Below are 16,196 nucleotides of genomic sequence, written 5' to 3'. Positions count from 1 at the left end.
TCCCCCTCCTCCGAGAGCCGGCCCGGGGGCGGGGCAGGGGGCGGAGACGCCGGGAAAGGGCCGTGGGGGGTGGGGGGAGCTGGGCGGGTGAAACCCCGGGGTTCCTTGGAGCCAGAGAGTGGGGACGGTCTTAGAGGCAGCCGGAGCCGCCTGTTTCGGGGTTCAGTGGAGGAGGGACAAATAGGCGACTCCACAGAAGGCAAATCTGCACGAGGGGAGAGCTTGGGCTTAGGTAGATGGAATGGTGGACGCCTCGAGAATGGAGAAAGGTACCCTACTGCCCGGGATCGAGGACATCACTGGATGAGGAAAGTGGGGGATAGCGGTGGTGGCGAGGACTAGCCTGGGGTGAAATCCGGCCTCCTTAATATCTCTGCTTTTGTGTGAACCAAATTGGTCAGTCCCTGGTCTCCATACCTCTCTCCTTTTCACGTCTTTTTTCAGCAAATATATTACCTCTATTGACCCTTAAGAGAAAAGACCATAAGCACTGGGGGGAGATGGATGCAAGAGGTTGCACCGGGGCAAGAAGGGTGCTGGCCACAGATGTGGAAAGTGGAGAGGCCGGAATGGAACGACCTGTGCCAGGGATGGTGCTGGAGGAGGGTGGGAGGATGGCGAGGAACCAGACAGGAGGCCTTCTAGAACGCGGATTCTTCGGGCCCAAGGGGTTCAGCCTGTCTCCCAGGTGGAGGAAGAGCAGTCCCCTCCACACCCCATCGGCAAACAGAAGCAGTTTCCACGTTAGTACGAACAGCGTTTTTAATGGGACCCGGCTCCCACGCCGGCTAAGCCGCCCCCCTTCCGCGCAGCCTTGGCCTCCTCCACAGCTGCACGCAGGGCCCGGGCAGGGTCCCCGCGAAGCAGGGCCAACGCCCCGAGCAGCGAAGAGGCGCCGTCCCCCGCACGGAGCTTTTGGCCACTCAGAAAATAGTGGGGCAGCGTCCGCGCCTCGAGTACTCGGCCCAGCTCATCCAGCAGCCCGAGGCAGCAGGCGCCCGCATTCTCGGGCCGCGCCAGATAGAGCGCGGGCAGCCGCTCGCACGCCCAGTAGAGCAACGTCCGCAGGAGGTAGGGCGCCGCGGCCCGGGTCCCCGCCACCAGCGGGCGCAGCAGCGCCTGGGCCGCCGCGTGCGCTTGCAGCAGCGGAGTGGGTATGCGCGCCTTGAGCGCCAGCTCCTGGCGGGCAAAGCAGAGCTGCCAGCCGGAGGCTCCCGGCCGCTCCGTTTGGCCGCCGCCGCCGGGCACCAGGTAGAAGGAGGACGACTCCGAGGCCAGCGGGCCGGCCCACGAGTGGCTCCGAGCCCCCTGGGGCCAGCCGGCCACAGACACCACCGGGATCAGGTCGAAAAGCAGGAGGCGGCGCGGGGGCCCGGGCGTAGCCAGGAGGATGGTAGTGAACCCTGCGTGGCGGGCTGCGTGGACCAAGCGCGGGGCACCCGGGACGGGGAATAGGGACTCAGCGACCGCAGCCAGCGAAGCAAAGAACCAAGCAGCCACCTGGGCGGGGCACAATGTGGGCCATGCCTCCCGAGCCTCCGACGGCTGTGGCCCTGGGCTAACATCGGCTGCTTTGGTGACGTCATCATTCGTTTCTTCCGATAGTGAGGGAAAGCCAATATCGGTTAGGTTTTGCTGGGGTGACTCCGGCACTGAAACATTACTAGGTGATTTTTCCAAAGACTCGTGTGCCTCAGGCTCAATGATGTCACTGTGTGGCTGGTCCACGGAGCTTTGCGGGTCCCGGGGACCCTCTCTGCTATCAGTTGGGTGGATCCAATCACGTCCTCCTGGGACTGGGGGTCCTAGGCAATCCTGCCATGCTTCCCGGACCGAGGTTCCGCGTACCTGCTCTGGGAGGCAGAGCCATGCGTAACAGGATCTCATGTCCAGTTGCAGCTCCTGCCCAGTGCCATCTAAAGAAAACACGGGCACCAGGAGTGTGAAGCCAGCATCGTAGTGAGGTCCCCGAGTGTAGGGACCTAGAGGCGCAGGTCCCAAATCCAGGGAGCCCTCTCGAATCCCACCACGAAGCAGCAGGAGCTCTGTCTGGGGAGGAAAGCGAGGGTCCCTGCGATGAATGAGACCTAAGGGAAGAGTAGGGATCGTGAAGGCATGATCCAGAGCCCAGGATGGGATGGGGCGGAGCTGAGAGCAGCAAGAGGGTTACTTACTAAGCAAAGAGAACACAAAATCCTTGGCCTGGAGGAGATCTGGTCCTGGCTTGGGCCCATCATTCCAACTCTCCTGCACACCCAGCTCCTGGATCAGCTGGGTTAGTTCTTGCAGCTGCGCTCCAGAGCAGAAGTCGATGTCTGTGAGCGGCCGGGCTGGGGCTGGGGGCGGTGGGCTCCACCAGGGAGCGTTCCCCCAGACTGCAGAAGCCATATGGCTCTATCGTTTGGGGGCTAGGAAATACACGTACAGGGGAAAGCCCAGAAACGTTGTTCCTTCTGCTGTGGAAAACTCGCCCCTCCGTTCTTTTCTCTTCCCGAGATCGAGAGGGTGCCCAAGACACAATCTACCAATGGGTCTGCAGATGAAGGGCTCTAAATTTAGTCTTGAAAGCAAACAAATACCTCCTCCGTCCTTGCCCTTTTCTCATATGCTAGTCCCCACCCCCATGGACCGATTCACCTGACTCAGCAGGTTAAAGTGGCTGTTTGGCCCCTCCTACAGAATGCAATAGCCTCCTTCGCCGCCCCCTGTCTACCTCCCCTTACCTCTTTTTCGGAAGAGGCTAGTGGTCTGCAGCTTCCCTCTTAGGGGTAGCTGCAAGGTCTGAAAAGAAAATGGGTAGGAAGATTCAACAGGTAACTTCTTCCTGCTGCTCACAAGGCTACGCCCCTACGTTACAACCACGCCCCTTTCTGGAGGTGGTTCCGGACCAGCCCGGCCTCCAGTCAATCTCTCCTTTGGCTTTGCAGAGATCTCCTGGCTATCTTGGGAGTTGTAGTTTGTCTTCCAAGCTACCAGGGCATTAGAGCCACGCCCCCAGATCCTTTCCTGTTCCGCTGAAATAGTGCCTGATGGAAGTTGTAGTTTCTATGGAAATAAACTATAGTGTGTCTTTCCAAGGCCAGGTCAATCGCAAACATTCCTTGGGCTTAGAACAGAGACATAATAGGATGGATCCAAATAGCAAATGATAATGAGGCACATAGCCTAGGGCCTGAGAGAGTAGAGGTGCCCTGGTAACTTAAATCTAGAAGAGTCCTTGCATACAATTACTGCTAGCCTAGGAAGGTGCCACATGACTTGTCCAAGGTCAGCGCGGAGCAAGAGAGGTGTTGGAAAGGGGTTTCCCAACTGGGATGAATATCTTTGGAATCAGTGGTGGTAATGTTAGACAAGAATACGTAGGTAGTGATGACCCAGGGATTGACATCCAAAGGAACATAGTAGTGATGGCCACCTCAGACACACAAATGGTATCAGGGCAAACACTTTGGAATCTCGCAGCTCAGGTGCGTATACAGAAGAGTTACCAGGGCTGAAAATCAAGTCCAGAGGAAACTCCCAGGTGGGCTGGGGCAGGGCAATGAGAAAGTATCAGGGGAAGAAAATTGCTTTCAGCAACCAGTGCTATCATGGACACAGCTTAAGTCCAGGATGAAACTAGGAGCCAGAATAATAGGGCAGAAAGATAGGTAACCAGAGACAAGCTCACGGATTAGACCAGTGCATGCTGGACCAGGAATTCTTATAGTCCTTTTTCCCAGGGGTCTGTCTCCACAGTAAACTAGGGCTAAGTCCATGGGCAAGAAAATGGGCAAGTGGAGACACTTATAACAAATCAAAGGCCTGTTCAACAACTCAACGGACATGAATTTGAGCCAACTCTGGGAGATAGTGAAGGACAAAGAAGCCTGGCATGATGCAGTCCATGGGGTCACAAAGAGTCAGATATGACTTTAGCGACTGAACAACAAAAGGAGGGGACCCTCAGAATCCAGGGCCCAATTTGGGGAGCCTAAAATTCAGGGGTTCCTAATCACTGACAAAGAGAGGTCTTCTCCCCCTGTTGCCAAGAGCCCCAAACACAGCCCAGAACCAGGAAGGCAAATTTCCATACAACAGGTTGTGACCCAAGAGACCAGATCAGGAAAACTGAAGCCTGGGCTCTTTCTCACAGTCTGGGGAAATCAGGCATTGGGCATCCATTTCTACATCTTAACCTCCTCCCTAGATGGTGGCTTCTGAACCAGCCTAAAAAGAACTAAGTTCTCTGGGCCTCTTAAAGCTCCCTGAAAGTGAAAGTGACAGTTGCTCAGTTGTGTCTGACTCTTTGCGACCCCATGGACTATACAGTCCATGGAATTCTCCAGGCCAGAATACTGGAGTGGGTAGCCTTTCCCTTATCCAGGCGATCTTCCCAACTCAGGGATCAAACCCAGGTCTCCCACACTGCAAGTGGATTCTTTACTACCTGAGCCACAAGGAAAGCCCATCTTAAAGCAGTTATGCTTTGGATGGCTGACAGGGAAAGTAAAGTTGCCCTGAACTCTAAAGTATTGCTCTCCAGTAGCATTTTCTGTGATGACGGAAATGTTCTAAATCTGTGCCATCCAATACAGTAGCCAGTAGCTCCATGTGGCTATTGAGCACTTAGATCATGAGACTGAGGAACAAATTTTTTTTTTTTTGGCTGTGCCTTGCAGCTTGCAGGATCTTAGTACTCCTGACCAGGGACTGAAGCCCAGCCATGTCTGTGAAAGTGCTGAATCCTAACCACTGGACCTCCAGAGAACTCCCTGAGAACACTTTTAAACTTTACTTAATTTAAACTCATTTACATTCTAATAGGCATATTTGGCTAGTAGCTACTGTAATGGAGAATGCAGCTCTAGGGCCTTGGGGATAAAAGCTTAAGGTAAGACAGCGACAGCAGGAAAGCTGGGAGTTTCATTCCTTATCCCCCACCTGAGGGGTGGGGTTGGGGTGGATGGCCTTAAATAACCACAGAACACTTCTCTTGCCTTTTTATTCTTTATGCACATTGGTCCCCTCTTTTTCTAAGTTTCTCATCACACACTGATATCCCCACGCCTTGGCCATCTCTGGTGAGTTGTTGGATATCTCTCGGTGAATGCGCCTGGGAGACAACGCTTCGCACTTGTCCCTGCCTGCTCCCAACTGTCTCTGGCGGGCATCAAAGACCACGTGCCCTACCCGGGTGCCTGACCCTGGGCAGTGGGGCTTCCAGTTGGTTTGGGGAGGCATAGACATCTGGCGATAGTTCTGGGAGGCTGCAGGAGCTGTGTCCACGGGGCGGTACACCCAGTCTTGGCTGCCTGCTCGCCGGGAGGGTGGTTGCAGCTCTATCAGCACAGGCACCTCTGAGAAGGTTTGTCGATTATTGTAGACCTCCTGGGCCTTGGCGGGGGAGGAGAGCTGGCTAGGTGGGACAGAAGCCCCTGGAACATGCTGCCCGGCATCATGCCTTTGAGGAATCTTCTGAGATATAAATGACTTTGGGGTCTGAAGTGGGCCCAAAACTTGGACACAGTCAGTTCCCAGAGGGTTCTTGTGGAGGACAGGATTGGGGACAAAGTGCGAGTCCTCTTGGAGGCCTGATCCCTTGATAAAGTCCTGAGTCTTGGAGAAGCCAGAGTCTTGAGTAAGGGCTGGACCCTTCTGGGGGCCAGGATGTTGAATAACTCCTGGGTACTTGTGGAGGTTAGGGTTGTAGCAATGTTCTGGGCTCCTGTGAAGTTTCGCATCTTGGGGAACATCACATCTTTTGACTTCGGTGACATGGGTAAGGCCCAGATTCTTATGGAGGTCAGAATCTTGAGTAAGGTCTTGGCTCTTGTAAACTCCAGAATCTTGAGTAAGGCCTGGATTGTTGTAGTCTCCTGAGTCCTTATAGAGGCCAGGGGTTTGCACAAAGCCTGGGTTCTTATGGGGACCAGATTCCTGGGTAAGGCCTGAGTTCTGTTTGACTCCAGGGTCTTGGACAAAGCATGGACTCTTCTGTGGTTCAGAATCTTGGGTAAAGCCTAGACTCCTGGACACTCCTGGATCTTGGGCATTACCTCTACTCTTGTAACATCCAGAATCTTGAGAAGGGTGTGGGATACTATGGAGGCCAGTTTTTTGGGAGAGCTCTTGACTTCTATAGAAGTTTTGTTCTAGATTTCTACAGACTCCAGAGTCATGCCTAAAGCCTGAGCTCCTCTGAATGTCAGAAGTTTGAAGAAATGGTGTGATCTTGTGGAGACCAGAAGGTTGGGTGAGATATGGGCTTCTAAAGAAACTTCCCTCTTGAGTAGAACTTAAACTCTGGGAGCAAGAATCTTGTGTAATGACTGAATCCTTGTGAAAGTCAGAGTCTTGGGAAAGGCTTGGATTCTTGCAGAGATAAGGATCTTGGGTAAAGCCTGGGCTCTTGTGGAGGCCTGGGTCTTGAGCAAGGCCTGGGCTCTTGTGGAGGCCTGGGTCTTGAGTAAAGCCTGGGCTCATGTGGAGGCCTGGGTCTTGAGTAAAGCCTGGGCTCTTGTGGAGGCCTGGGTCTTGGGTAAAGCCTGGGCTCTTGTGGAGGCCTGGGTCTTGGGTAAAGCCTGGGCTCTTGTGGAGGCCTGGGTCTTGGGTAAAGCCTGGGCTCTTGTGGAGGCCTGGGTCTTGGGTAAAGCCTGGGCTCTTGTGGAGGCCTGGGTCTTGGGTAAAGCCTGGGCTCTTGTGGAGGCCTGGGTCTTGGGTAAAGCCTGGGCTCTTGTGGAGGCCTGGGTCTTGGGTAAAGCCTGGGCTCTTGTGGAGGCCTGGGTCTTGGGTAAAGCCAGGGCTCTTGTGGAGGCCTGGATTTTGAACAAGGCCTGGGCTCTTGTGGAGGCCTGAGTCTTGGGTAAAGACTGGACACTTGTGGAGGCCTGGATTTTGAGCAAGGCCTGGGCTCTTATGGAAGCCTGGGTCTTGAGTAAAGCCTGGGTTCATGTGGAGGTTTGGATTCAGGGTAAGCTCTGGCTTTCTGGGAACTCTAGTGTCTTCTGAAGGGCCTGGGATCTTCTGGAGACCATGGTCTTGGTTGAGGCCTAGATTCTCATGAAGTTCAGGGGGCTGGGGCTGGTTTTGGGTTTGGGAAGTAGTGGAGAACTGGGGAGGGATGGGACCCTGGGAAGAGAGGACAGACTGAGGAGACTTGGAGGTTGGGGGAAATTTGGGGGTCTGTACTAAGGTGGAGGGCTTCTGGTGGTTGCTGTGTTGATGAACAACAAAGGATCTGGGAGAAATGAGAGGCAGAGAAAGAGTGCAGGGTGGAGGCACAGTACTCATTGAGTTCTGGGTACTGGTTGGAACATGGAAGCAAGGTTGATAAGGGGTAGCATCTTTGGAGTACACCAGGAATTTGGGGTAGACTGGAGTCTGGGAGTCCGTGTTTTGCTTCTCAGAGCTGTAAGGGTGGAAACTGCAGTAAGGGAAGGTCTTGGGCTGCACAGATTCATCCTTGACATCATTTGAAAGCTTCCATTCCATGTTCCCCAACTCCAGGTAACCCAATATGGATCCTGTGAAGGGCTTGGCACTGTCCTCACTACTTTGCTTCAATGTTTGCTCAGCTGTACCAGAGCTTACCAGGCCATGCCCCTCTTGGAGCCTGGAGAGTGTACCTAAGTCCTTTATGGAATACCCAGAGTTCTGAGGGGCACGTACATGGAATAAGTTCTGCTTTACCCTGCGGGCATCATAAACCACATGGCCAGTGGAGAGGCCTTGGCTGAAGGCAGACAAAGTAGAGGGAATAGAAGTTAGGATGGAGGAAGTGGGTGTGGAAGGGACTGGAGTGGTCGGCAGGGCCATGACCAGTGCAGGGACAGCGGTTGTGGCAGACATGGGGACAGGGGCTGGTGTAGGGGCTGGAGCAGAAGTAGCAGCCTGGGCAGAAGCTGGGGGAGGGATTGGAGCAGAAGATGGGGGAGGGGCTGGAACAGAAGTTGGGGGAGGGGCTGGGGCAGAAGTTGGGGGAAGGGCTGGGGCAGAAGTTGGGGGAGGGACTGGAACAGAAGCTGGGGGAGGGGCTGGGGGAGGGACTGGGGCAGAAGCTGGGGGAGGGACTGGGGCAGAAGCTGGGGGAGGGACTGGGGCAGAAGCTGAGGGAGGGACTGGGGCAGAAGCTGGGGGAGGGATCAGAGTTTGGGCATGGGTATAGGTTAGATGAGCATGGGTCAGCGTGTGGGTAAGCGTGTGGCCCTCGCACTGGGCTGGGCCCTGTGAGGGGGCCAGGTCCAGGGTATAGGCTGAGGTGTGCTCTGGACCACAGACCTGGGCAGAGTTGTGCTCAGGGCCAAGGGCTAGGGAGTCAGTCTCGGCCTGAGGTGGGGCATGCTCAGGGGGATAAATGGGGGTGTGGGTCTGGGTCTGGGCTGGGGTGGGCTCAGGGGGGTGGGCTGGGGAGAAGGTCTGGGCCTTGGTAGGAGCATGCCCAGGAGACTGGACCGGGGAGTGGGTCTGGGCCTGGGCTGGGTCATGGTCTGGGGTCTTAGTCTTGCTCTCTTGGGGCAGGCGCAGTGGAACCATGTCCACCTTGCTCATCCTACGGAACTTGGAAGATGTCTCCGGCTTAGAGTAGAAGGTGGCTTGGGCCTTTAAGGCTGTGATCTGAGGGTCCTCCCCAGCTCCCATCAGCCCCTCCTTCCACAGTCCCCATGGCACCTCCACGGGAGCCCCGACATGTCCACACTGAGGCGACATCCAGCAACACTTAGAAGCCTTCTCATCGTTCGTGTCTGGTATCCAGGAGTCCAGGTGGTTAGGGTGCCCGAGCAGGAAGCTTGGGCGGCGGTGGAAGCGGGGCGGAACTCTTGAGCACGGGTTCTTGGGATCCACGGAGCAACGCACGCACATGGGATGGCCGCCTGCATAGCTGGATTGCTTGTCTGCAGGGAGAGGCGAGATGTGACCAAGCCTGGGTCCCTGATTGGCTAAGGGTGGGGACGGGGATAGAAGAAAGGGAACAGGTCCATGTCCCCGGAGCCCACGCCGGGGCCCACTCACCTCTGGGGAAAAAATGACGGAAAAGAGTCCGCAAGGAGTTCTTCAGGTGTTTCCAGAGCTGAGGGAAGCAGAGGAGGGGAGAGTCCGGGAGCAGGGTGAGCCCTGAAGTCCAATCCTTGTCTGGCCACACCCCAACAGCCCTCCCACCTAAGCCCCTTTGAGACCCCAAGGCTCCCCCAACACTGCTGCCCAGATCCTGCCCTGACCAGAGTCACCACATTGATCCCCACGTTGAGCAAGATGAAGCTGCCCAGGATCAGAAGAATTGAGTCTCCTAGGTCCTGGCACTTTCTGGGGTTGGTGCCAGAGCACGCTTGGGCTCCGTGGTAGCTTCGCTCACCCATGGCTGGGGGTCCCAGGGCTACCTGGGCCCCCTGGCCCCCACATACTCACTAGGAGCCAGACTCCTCTGGTGGGGGAGGGGGAGAAGGACTGCGTCATAATGGGGAGGTGGGTGGGGTCACAATGAGGGAGGAGGAGAATAAAGAGGGCCAAGAGTGGCATTCCCTGGTAACTGGGGTCAGGCAGCCTGAGCCTGGACAGTCAAACAGGGCCCCAGAGGCCAGCACACCTCTCCTCAAGCCATCAATCCTTCCCTCACAGCCCAATGAGTCACTCATTCAAACCACACATTCCATCTCCTTGGCCTCTCCTGAGACAAGGAAGACCCCTGGCATCAGAACCCTGGGGAAGGCCTGGCTGGAGTCCAGAGCCTTGGCCTTCTTCATGCCCTTCACTGGGTGTGGACTTGGATCTGTTCAGATGGGGACCCTCCCACTTCGGAAGCAGCTTCTTATATGAGCTTTGGGGACAGGGACAGCTGAGAACACAGTAGGTGCCCAGAGACCAGTGGTTTGGAGTCTGCACCTGCAAATCTACTTCGTTCATAATATAAGCCCAGGAGGGGCCTGCTGGCAGGACTGTGGCCACTAAGCCAAAGGCACCCTCAGGCCAAGAAGGAGACACTGGCTTCAGGAAGCCAAGGGCAGGGACCCAGGCTGAAGGAGCGGTGCTTCCAAGCCACAGACCACCAGCGTTTCCTGGACTCTTGATCTTTATTCCCTTCTCCATGCCCTGCCCCCCACCGCCCCCACTGGCTGCCGGTCAATGAATTTTCCCAGTCCGGCTTCTATGCAGAGAGGGCCTGGAGGCCGAGTTGGAAGGTGGCAGCGAGTTGGCTCGCGCCCTGCTCTCCTGCACCTGCCGCTTCAGCTCCAGGCTGTCGTACACCTGGTAGCTGGCATTGCCCCCTGGGTTCCGGCTGAGTGGCATAAAGGTGGGCTGGGGCGGCTCTGTAGCCTGGACTTCGGGCAGGGGCTGGGAGGAGCGGAGGAGCAGAGCTGAGCTGGGAGCCGGGGCCCGCTGGTACGAGGCCTCGCCCAGCACAGTGAGGGAGGTGGAGGTGGTCAGAGGGTGCCTAGTGGGCAGTGTCTCGGTCCACTCGGCTGCCCGGCGCCGGACCTCATGCGGATCCCGGGAGTAGTTCAAGTGTCCCGTGGAGGGGTTGGGGCTGCGGTTGGGCTGGCCGTGAGCATGGCCGATGAGGCTCCGTCGGTAGACCTGTGGGGAGTAGTGCTCTCGGGCTTCGGGCCGGGAGCCCCGGGTCAACAGGGCGGAGGGAGGCTCAGAAGCCTCCAGACCACGTCGCCGCTGATCCCAGTTGTCATACAGGAGCTGGCCCCTTGAGGGGTAAGGGCTGTGCCCTGCAGGGACCCATGAGGGGTTGGGGGGCAGCCGTCGGGGGGGCGGTGGAGACGAGGTCCACTGGTCAACCTCCACATTGCCCCAGGTGTGGGATGGTGAGCAGAGGGGCCCAAAGGACTGCAGCCTGAGCTCAGACTTGGCCTCCACACGCTTGGGCAGGCGGCGCAGCTCAGGTGACAGGTAGAGAGAAGGTGGCGGCAGGCTGGCCAGGATCCCACCCTGGCGGCCCCAGAGCCCCACGCTGGAGGGCAGGCCCATCCGTTGGTAGAGCCCTCCCCAGCCCCCCCTCGGGTACTTGGGGAGTGGGAAGGCAAGGTCTTCGTCCTCCTCCAGGTAGGAGTCCAGGTCCTCCCGATCAAAGGAGGGCCTCGCCCGCAGCTGTGACATCTTGTGGCTGTGACGTGGCCTACCGAAGACCGAGCAACTGTAGGGGAATTGTTTGCGGTTCTTCGACCTCCGCTGGTGGCTGCAGGGGCGGCTTCGGCTGTGGCCCTGGCGGCGAGGTTGGTGGCGGTGAGGGCGGCGGCTGTGGCTTCGGCTGCGGCTTCGGCTGTGGGGGCGGCGGTAGGAGGAAGAGGAGCAGTGAGTGGGCCTGGCCATCTTCACTTCTACAGGGTCCAGGGTACAGTGGATGTGGACGTCTTTGGCCTTGGCTGGAGGATATTTGGGGGAACTTTCACAAGCCTGCAAGATTTCATCTAGGAGAGGCAAGAGAGTCTGTGAGGGCCTGGCAACTGTCAGAAGATTTCAGGGTCAGGGAACGATTGGGACCTGGGTTTCTGGTGTCTTGGGAGTGGCAGGGGCCAGATGCCCCCTACCTGTCTTCCATACTTACTTTTCTGATTAATCCAACAGATGCTGTTGTCTAAGACATTCTGGAGCCTGTGCCACATCTAGGGGTGGAGTGGGGTGGGTGGAGTGGGAATGAAGGCCAGGCTCTCCCTACTCACCACTCCAAGCCCACCCCAGCCAAGACCATTTCTGCAGGCGCAAGTGCCAGCTGCTGGCTCCCACCCTCAGCCCTCTTCACCCCCAGGGTGTCCCCAACCATCACTGACCATAGTTGCTACGTTGATCCCGATGTTGACAAGAATGACAAGCCCCAGCAGCAGGAGCAGGAAGTCCTCCACATCCTGGGTACTTTCTTGGTGTTGATGGCAGCACCCCAGGTTGTCAGACCAGAGCTGATTTTCCATGGTGGGGGGGTCCTAGGGCCACCTGGGCCACCCGCCCCCCCCCCCCCCACCAGCCCTGACCCACACTGCACTCATGGTGGGACCTGGGATACCTACCAGCAGGTGAGGGGGCTCGGTCATAATGAGGCATGTTGCAGGGAGTCACAATGCAGAGGTGGCACGTCTTTCATCCACTCAGCTGGCTCTTGATGTGGCTATCTTTGCCCTTGGCTCCCACTAATGGAGCCCAGCCCCCAGAGTTCAGTGTGACCTTCTGTCTTTGTAGGGGCTGGCTTAACTCGATTTGAAAATGTAACTACAGTGCGCAGACAGTCTTCATAGGGACTGAGCCATGCATAAAGGATTTCCTCCATTTCATTGAGATATGGCAATTTATAGCCCACTGGGACTCCCTACCCACACCTGCTTGCAGCGTGCAGCTAGGGTGTTTAGATGGATGGGTGACAGTAAGAGTCCACTCTGGGGTCACCCCACTGCACCATTCCCTCCCAGTTCTGCCAATTTCCCTGTCATAAGCCCTCTAGCACCCACCATGGCCATCCCTTCCTGGCCAGGGATTGCAGTCTTTGCTGTTGGTGATCACTGAGCCAACCGGCCCCTTTACTTCAGAGCATGAGGTTGCTGCCTTTGCTAGAGACCACCCCTCAACCATGGTTTCTCTCCTTCCTAACCAATTGCTCTCCCACTGAGTCACCCCTCCAACTTGAAAAAGGATTAGTTGCCATCTTAAGAAAACCACATGAAATTCACAAAGCACAAACTTTGGATGTACTTGTTGATATGACAAAAGGAATCTATGATTTAAACTGGGTTCATTGCTGTGATCTAAGAAAGTGGTGGAGAAGGTGATGGCACCCCACTCCAGTACTCTTGCCTGGAAAATCCCATGACAGAGGAGCCTGGTAGGCTGCAGTCCATGGGGTCGCTAGGAGTTGGACATGACTGAGCGACTTCACTTTCACTTTTCACTTCATGCATTGGAGAAGGAAATGGCAACCCACTCTAGTGTTCTTGCCTGGAGAATCCTAGGGACAGCGGAGCCTGGTGGGCTGCCGTCTCTGGGGTCGCACAGAGTCGGACACAACTGAAGCGACTTAGCAGCAGCAGCAAGAAAGTGGTACTGAGGGGACCTCAGGTCATTCTGTTTGTACAATGAACAACTTAGCAGAAAGAGAGGAACAAGGAATTCCCTGGAGGTCCAATGGTTAGGACTCTGCACTTTCATTGCCAAGGGCCTGGGTTCAGTCCCTGATCAGGGAACTGCTGCTGCTGCTGCTGCTAAGCCACTTCAGTTGTGTCCTACTCTGTGCGACCCTATAGATGGCAGCCCACCAGGTTCCCCTGTCCCTGGGATTCTCCAGGTAAGAATACTGGAGTGGGTTGCCATTTGCTTTTCCAATGCACGAAAGTGAAAAGTGAAAGTGAAGTCGCTCAGTTGTGTCCGACTCCTAGCGACCCCATGGACTGCAGCCTACCAGGCTCCTCCATCCATGGGATTTTCCAGGCAAGAGTACTGGAGTGGGTTGCCATTGCCTTCTCTAGGTCAGGGAACTAAGATCCCACAAACTGCACTGTGTGGTCAAAAAGAGAGGGGAAAAGATAGAGGAACACCCAGCTGGCATTTCCCATCCAGCCTCCAAACATATAGTAGGTGTTCAAAATAGATCCACTTAGTGGAGTCAGTTTAAAATGATCAATAATGTTGGTCAAAGGAAAATGGCAGAGAAGCGAGGTGATTCATAAAAGGCCTATCTGCTCACATTCCAGGAACCCATCTGGTATGGAAGGTGAGGTCTAGTCCTTCAGCCTGGTTCCTTGTTCACAAGTTGAGCATGTGTTGGTGATCCTAACTGTCTAGAAGTAGGTAGGGCCTGGGTTTCTCAGATGTCCAGTGGATGGAATATTCTGATGAGTTTCCATGGGTAACTGAAGAAGATGGGAGACTCTGATGGGCCAAGCTGACTCAGAAGCAAAGGGGATCTACCTGTGGGAGCAGAGGCTGGAGGATCTGAGGCCATGAAGTTGATCCTTATAGTCGATATGACCGTAAGTCACGTGATCTCTCTGAGCCCGTCTCATTTGTGACATGGAGATGCTGAGCAGAGGCATGAGGTCACAGAGGGCCACAGCGTCCTCAGTATTTTATCACTGCTCCAAGCCTGCTCAAGGGTACAGGAGCTTTGGGTTCTGACAGGGGAACTGTGAGGGCCGGGGTATCCTCACTCTCAGCCATCCCTCCCCAAAGAGTCCAGGGCTTAAGAGGGATGACGCCTCACCTGTAGCTGCAGCCTGAACCTGGGCTCTGGCAAGAGCCAGACCTCTTGAGGAGGTGGAGCCATGGAATGAGGGTCTCCCCTCAAGTGCAGTACTGCTGGGGATAGGGAGTGGGATTTGGGGGGTGCTTCCCCGAACACTAAAGAAAATGGAGCAGAGGCAGGCAGGAGCCTGGGAACCAAGAAAGGCCTGGGAAAAGGCTGAGGACAGGGCCTGGGGCCAAGAGGTTGATGAGGGGCCTCAGGGCTCTCTAGGCCCTGTTGCCAGGGAGATGATTTCCTTAGTAACCAAGCTTCTGGGTGCTGTGTGGGCCCTGGCACCACCCTCCACACACACCACCACAATCCACCTCCTCTCTTTTTTTTATTCTTCTCCCAGTCACCTCTCTGTCAGGGAACGGTATACCCAGTCCTTTCTCGTCCCCTCAGCTGTGCTGGATCCAGAGGCCAGAGGGTAACAGTGAGACAGGGCCTCCACCTCCCTGGTCAGCTCCCGCAGCCGCCGCCTCACATCCCTGGCATCGTAGGTGACGCGCCCTGAGGAGCGGCGCCGGGGGATGTCCGGGACATTGGCCGGGCCCAGGATGGGTGGCTCAGCTGGTGCACACTGCTCCTGTTCTGCCTGGGCCCCTGCCCCTGCCCCCCCTCCACTGTTCTTGTGGCTCAGGATCTGAGGGCTGGGGAGTGGGGGATTCACAGGGTACACGTAGGCCTCTAGGCCCAGATCAGACTGCATCTCTCTCTTGAGGGGCCTTCCCTCTATAGTCTGCTGGAAGCGGATGGTCTGGGTAGGAGGCTCCAAGGTGTCCTGGGCCCAGGGAGTCCAGAACCTCTGGGCAGTCTGTAAACCCTCCCAATCCTCAGGGTAGTCCCAGTTGTGGGAGCAGGCCGCTGTGTGCTGATGTGGGGGCTTCTCGTCATCATCGTCGTCAGTGTCAGGAGCCCAGGCCACCGGGCGGCGGGCACGGCGCGATGAAGAGCCTCGACGGTGACGGCGGCGAGTGGGTGGGGGGGTCACCGTCATCTTCACAGCGTCCATGGTGCATCGTAGGTGGACTGCTGGAGAGCTATGCTTTGAGGGCTGGGTCTGCTTCCCAGGTGAGCGTAACTTAGAAGCTTCTGTGGATCGAGGAGAGGTGAGAGGCTGGTGGGGAGCCTGGCTCCTACAGGGATGGAGAGGCAGGGTGCAGGAAGAGAAGCTGCGTAGTTATGGAGTCTGAGAGGGAGAGCGGGAGGGGAAGGGGCCAGCTTAAGGACAGGGACAGAATACTCGATTTCTGCCCTTCCCATGCACCCCCCCCGTCCCCATCCCCCACTTACCTTTCTCACAAATAACACGGAACACTTGGTGTAAGAAGCCACGGAGTCTGCGCCAGAGCTAGGTGAGGAAGGACACAGTGACCCCAGATAGGCCCTGGCCATTGGGCCTGCCCCCCAGCCGTCCTGCCAGCACCCTCCCGCCCGGGCCCACCCTGACCAGCGTCACCATGTTGATGCCAATGTTAATGCAAATGATAAGGCCCAGCAGCAGCAGGATGGAGTTGCCCAGGTCCTGGCAGCTGTTGGTGTTAGGGTTGTGATACGAGGCCCACCCGGGCCGTGGCCGCTCAGCCATGGCCATGGGGGTCCCTAGGGCCACCAGGGCCCCTAGGCCCCCAGCCCACTGTGCCCACAGTATCCACCAGCCCACCTTCCTGTCCCCTGGGGTAAACGGGTCACAATGGTGTGGGGCTATCCCTCACAATGTGCCAAGAGAGTCCTGGGCCCAGGTTTGAGCCTCCAGCCTGGGCCAGGTCTTAGCAGAGACCAAACCCTACACCTTGCATGCCTCTCCTAGAGTCAGCCACAGGCAGCATCCTGTGGGCTCTCTGGCCTGCCTGGTGTCTGCCCCCATCAGTCCCCTCCTGGTCCTCTATGCCAGGCTCTGACCCCTCCATAGACACTGGTTCTGATCTTAACTCCCCAAACAACCCCACTGCCATGACAACCACACCCCAGCACCCACTGCCCATTTCTCTCAGACCTCCTCACT

The 16,196-nt window shown here is 56.7% G+C and overlaps 5 protein-coding genes across 9 annotated transcripts; all 5 read right to left on the bottom strand.

The window, feature by feature from the left end:
- Window positions 1-744: 744 nt before the first annotated feature.
- On the bottom strand, window positions 745-2,879 carry TMEM102 (transmembrane protein 102). 4 transcript variants are annotated; one of them, XM_019982087.2, is made up of 3 exons: window positions 2,724-2,870; window positions 2,175-2,533; window positions 745-2,087 (listed from the first exon to the last, which is right to left on the bottom strand). In XM_019982087.2, the coding sequence occupies exons 2-3, from the start codon at window positions 2,386-2,388 to the stop codon at window positions 763-765; spliced, it is 1,539 nt and encodes a 512-aa protein (XP_019837646.2). In that variant the 5' UTR covers window positions 2,389-2,533; window positions 2,724-2,870; the 3' UTR covers window positions 745-762. The 4 variants fall into 4 exon arrangements, with proteins under 4 accessions (XP_019837646.2, XP_019837647.2, XP_019837648.2 ...); XM_019982088.2 differs by having other exon boundaries at window positions 2,175-2,408; XM_019982089.2 differs by having other exon boundaries at window positions 745-1,916; window positions 2,175-2,879.
- Window positions 2,880-4,980: 2,101 nt separating this feature from the next.
- Window positions 4,981-7,935, bottom strand: LOC139177536 (uncharacterized protein SPEM3-like). The gene has a single exon (XM_070772996.1). It carries the CDS (start codon window positions 7,828-7,830, stop codon window positions 4,984-4,986), a length of 2,847 nt encoding a protein of 948 aa, XP_070629097.1. The 5' UTR covers window positions 7,831-7,935; the 3' UTR covers window positions 4,981-4,983.
- A 93-nt stretch (window positions 7,936-8,028) lies between these two features.
- LOC139177777 (uncharacterized protein SPEM3-like) lies at window positions 8,029-9,403 on the bottom strand (the record flags this gene model as incomplete). Its single annotated transcript, XM_070774435.1, has 3 exons — window positions 9,198-9,403; window positions 8,992-9,049; window positions 8,029-8,873 (listed from the first exon to the last, which is right to left on the bottom strand). Coding segments are annotated over exons 1-3 (1,041 nt in total), but the record flags the coding sequence as incomplete, so codon positions are not given.
- A 630-nt stretch (window positions 9,404-10,033) lies between these two features.
- Window positions 10,034-11,929, bottom strand: SPEM2 (SPEM family member 2). The gene is made up of 3 exons (XM_070772995.1): window positions 11,754-11,929; window positions 11,531-11,588; window positions 10,034-11,393 (listed from the first exon to the last, which is right to left on the bottom strand). The coding sequence occupies exons 1-3, from the start codon at window positions 11,889-11,891 to the stop codon at window positions 10,096-10,098; spliced, it is 1,494 nt and encodes a 497-aa protein (XP_070629096.1). The 5' UTR covers window positions 11,892-11,929; the 3' UTR covers window positions 10,034-10,095.
- A 2,556-nt stretch (window positions 11,930-14,485) lies between these two features.
- Window positions 14,486-16,172, bottom strand: SPEM1 (spermatid maturation 1). 2 transcript variants are annotated; one of them, XM_019982310.2, is made up of 3 exons: window positions 15,642-16,172; window positions 15,485-15,542; window positions 14,486-15,283 (listed from the first exon to the last, which is right to left on the bottom strand). In XM_019982310.2, the coding sequence occupies exons 1-3, from the start codon at window positions 15,783-15,785 to the stop codon at window positions 14,544-14,546; spliced, it is 942 nt and encodes a 313-aa protein (XP_019837869.2). In that variant the 5' UTR covers window positions 15,786-16,172; the 3' UTR covers window positions 14,486-14,543. The 2 variants fall into 2 exon arrangements, with proteins under 2 accessions (XP_019837869.2, XP_070629087.1); XM_070772986.1 differs by having other exon boundaries at window positions 15,651-16,172.
- Window positions 16,173-16,196: the final 24 nt, after the last annotated feature.

Source organism: Bos indicus, chromosome 19 (genome assembly GCF_029378745.1).
Source record: "Bos indicus isolate NIAB-ARS_2022 breed Sahiwal x Tharparkar chromosome 19, NIAB-ARS_B.indTharparkar_mat_pri_1.0, whole genome shotgun sequence".
In the NCBI taxonomy this organism is placed as follows: Eukaryota; Metazoa; Chordata; class Mammalia; order Artiodactyla; family Bovidae; genus Bos; species Bos indicus.
The sequence above is the reverse complement of the archived record's forward strand: the minus strand, read 5'-3'. Positions and strand labels throughout refer to the sequence as shown.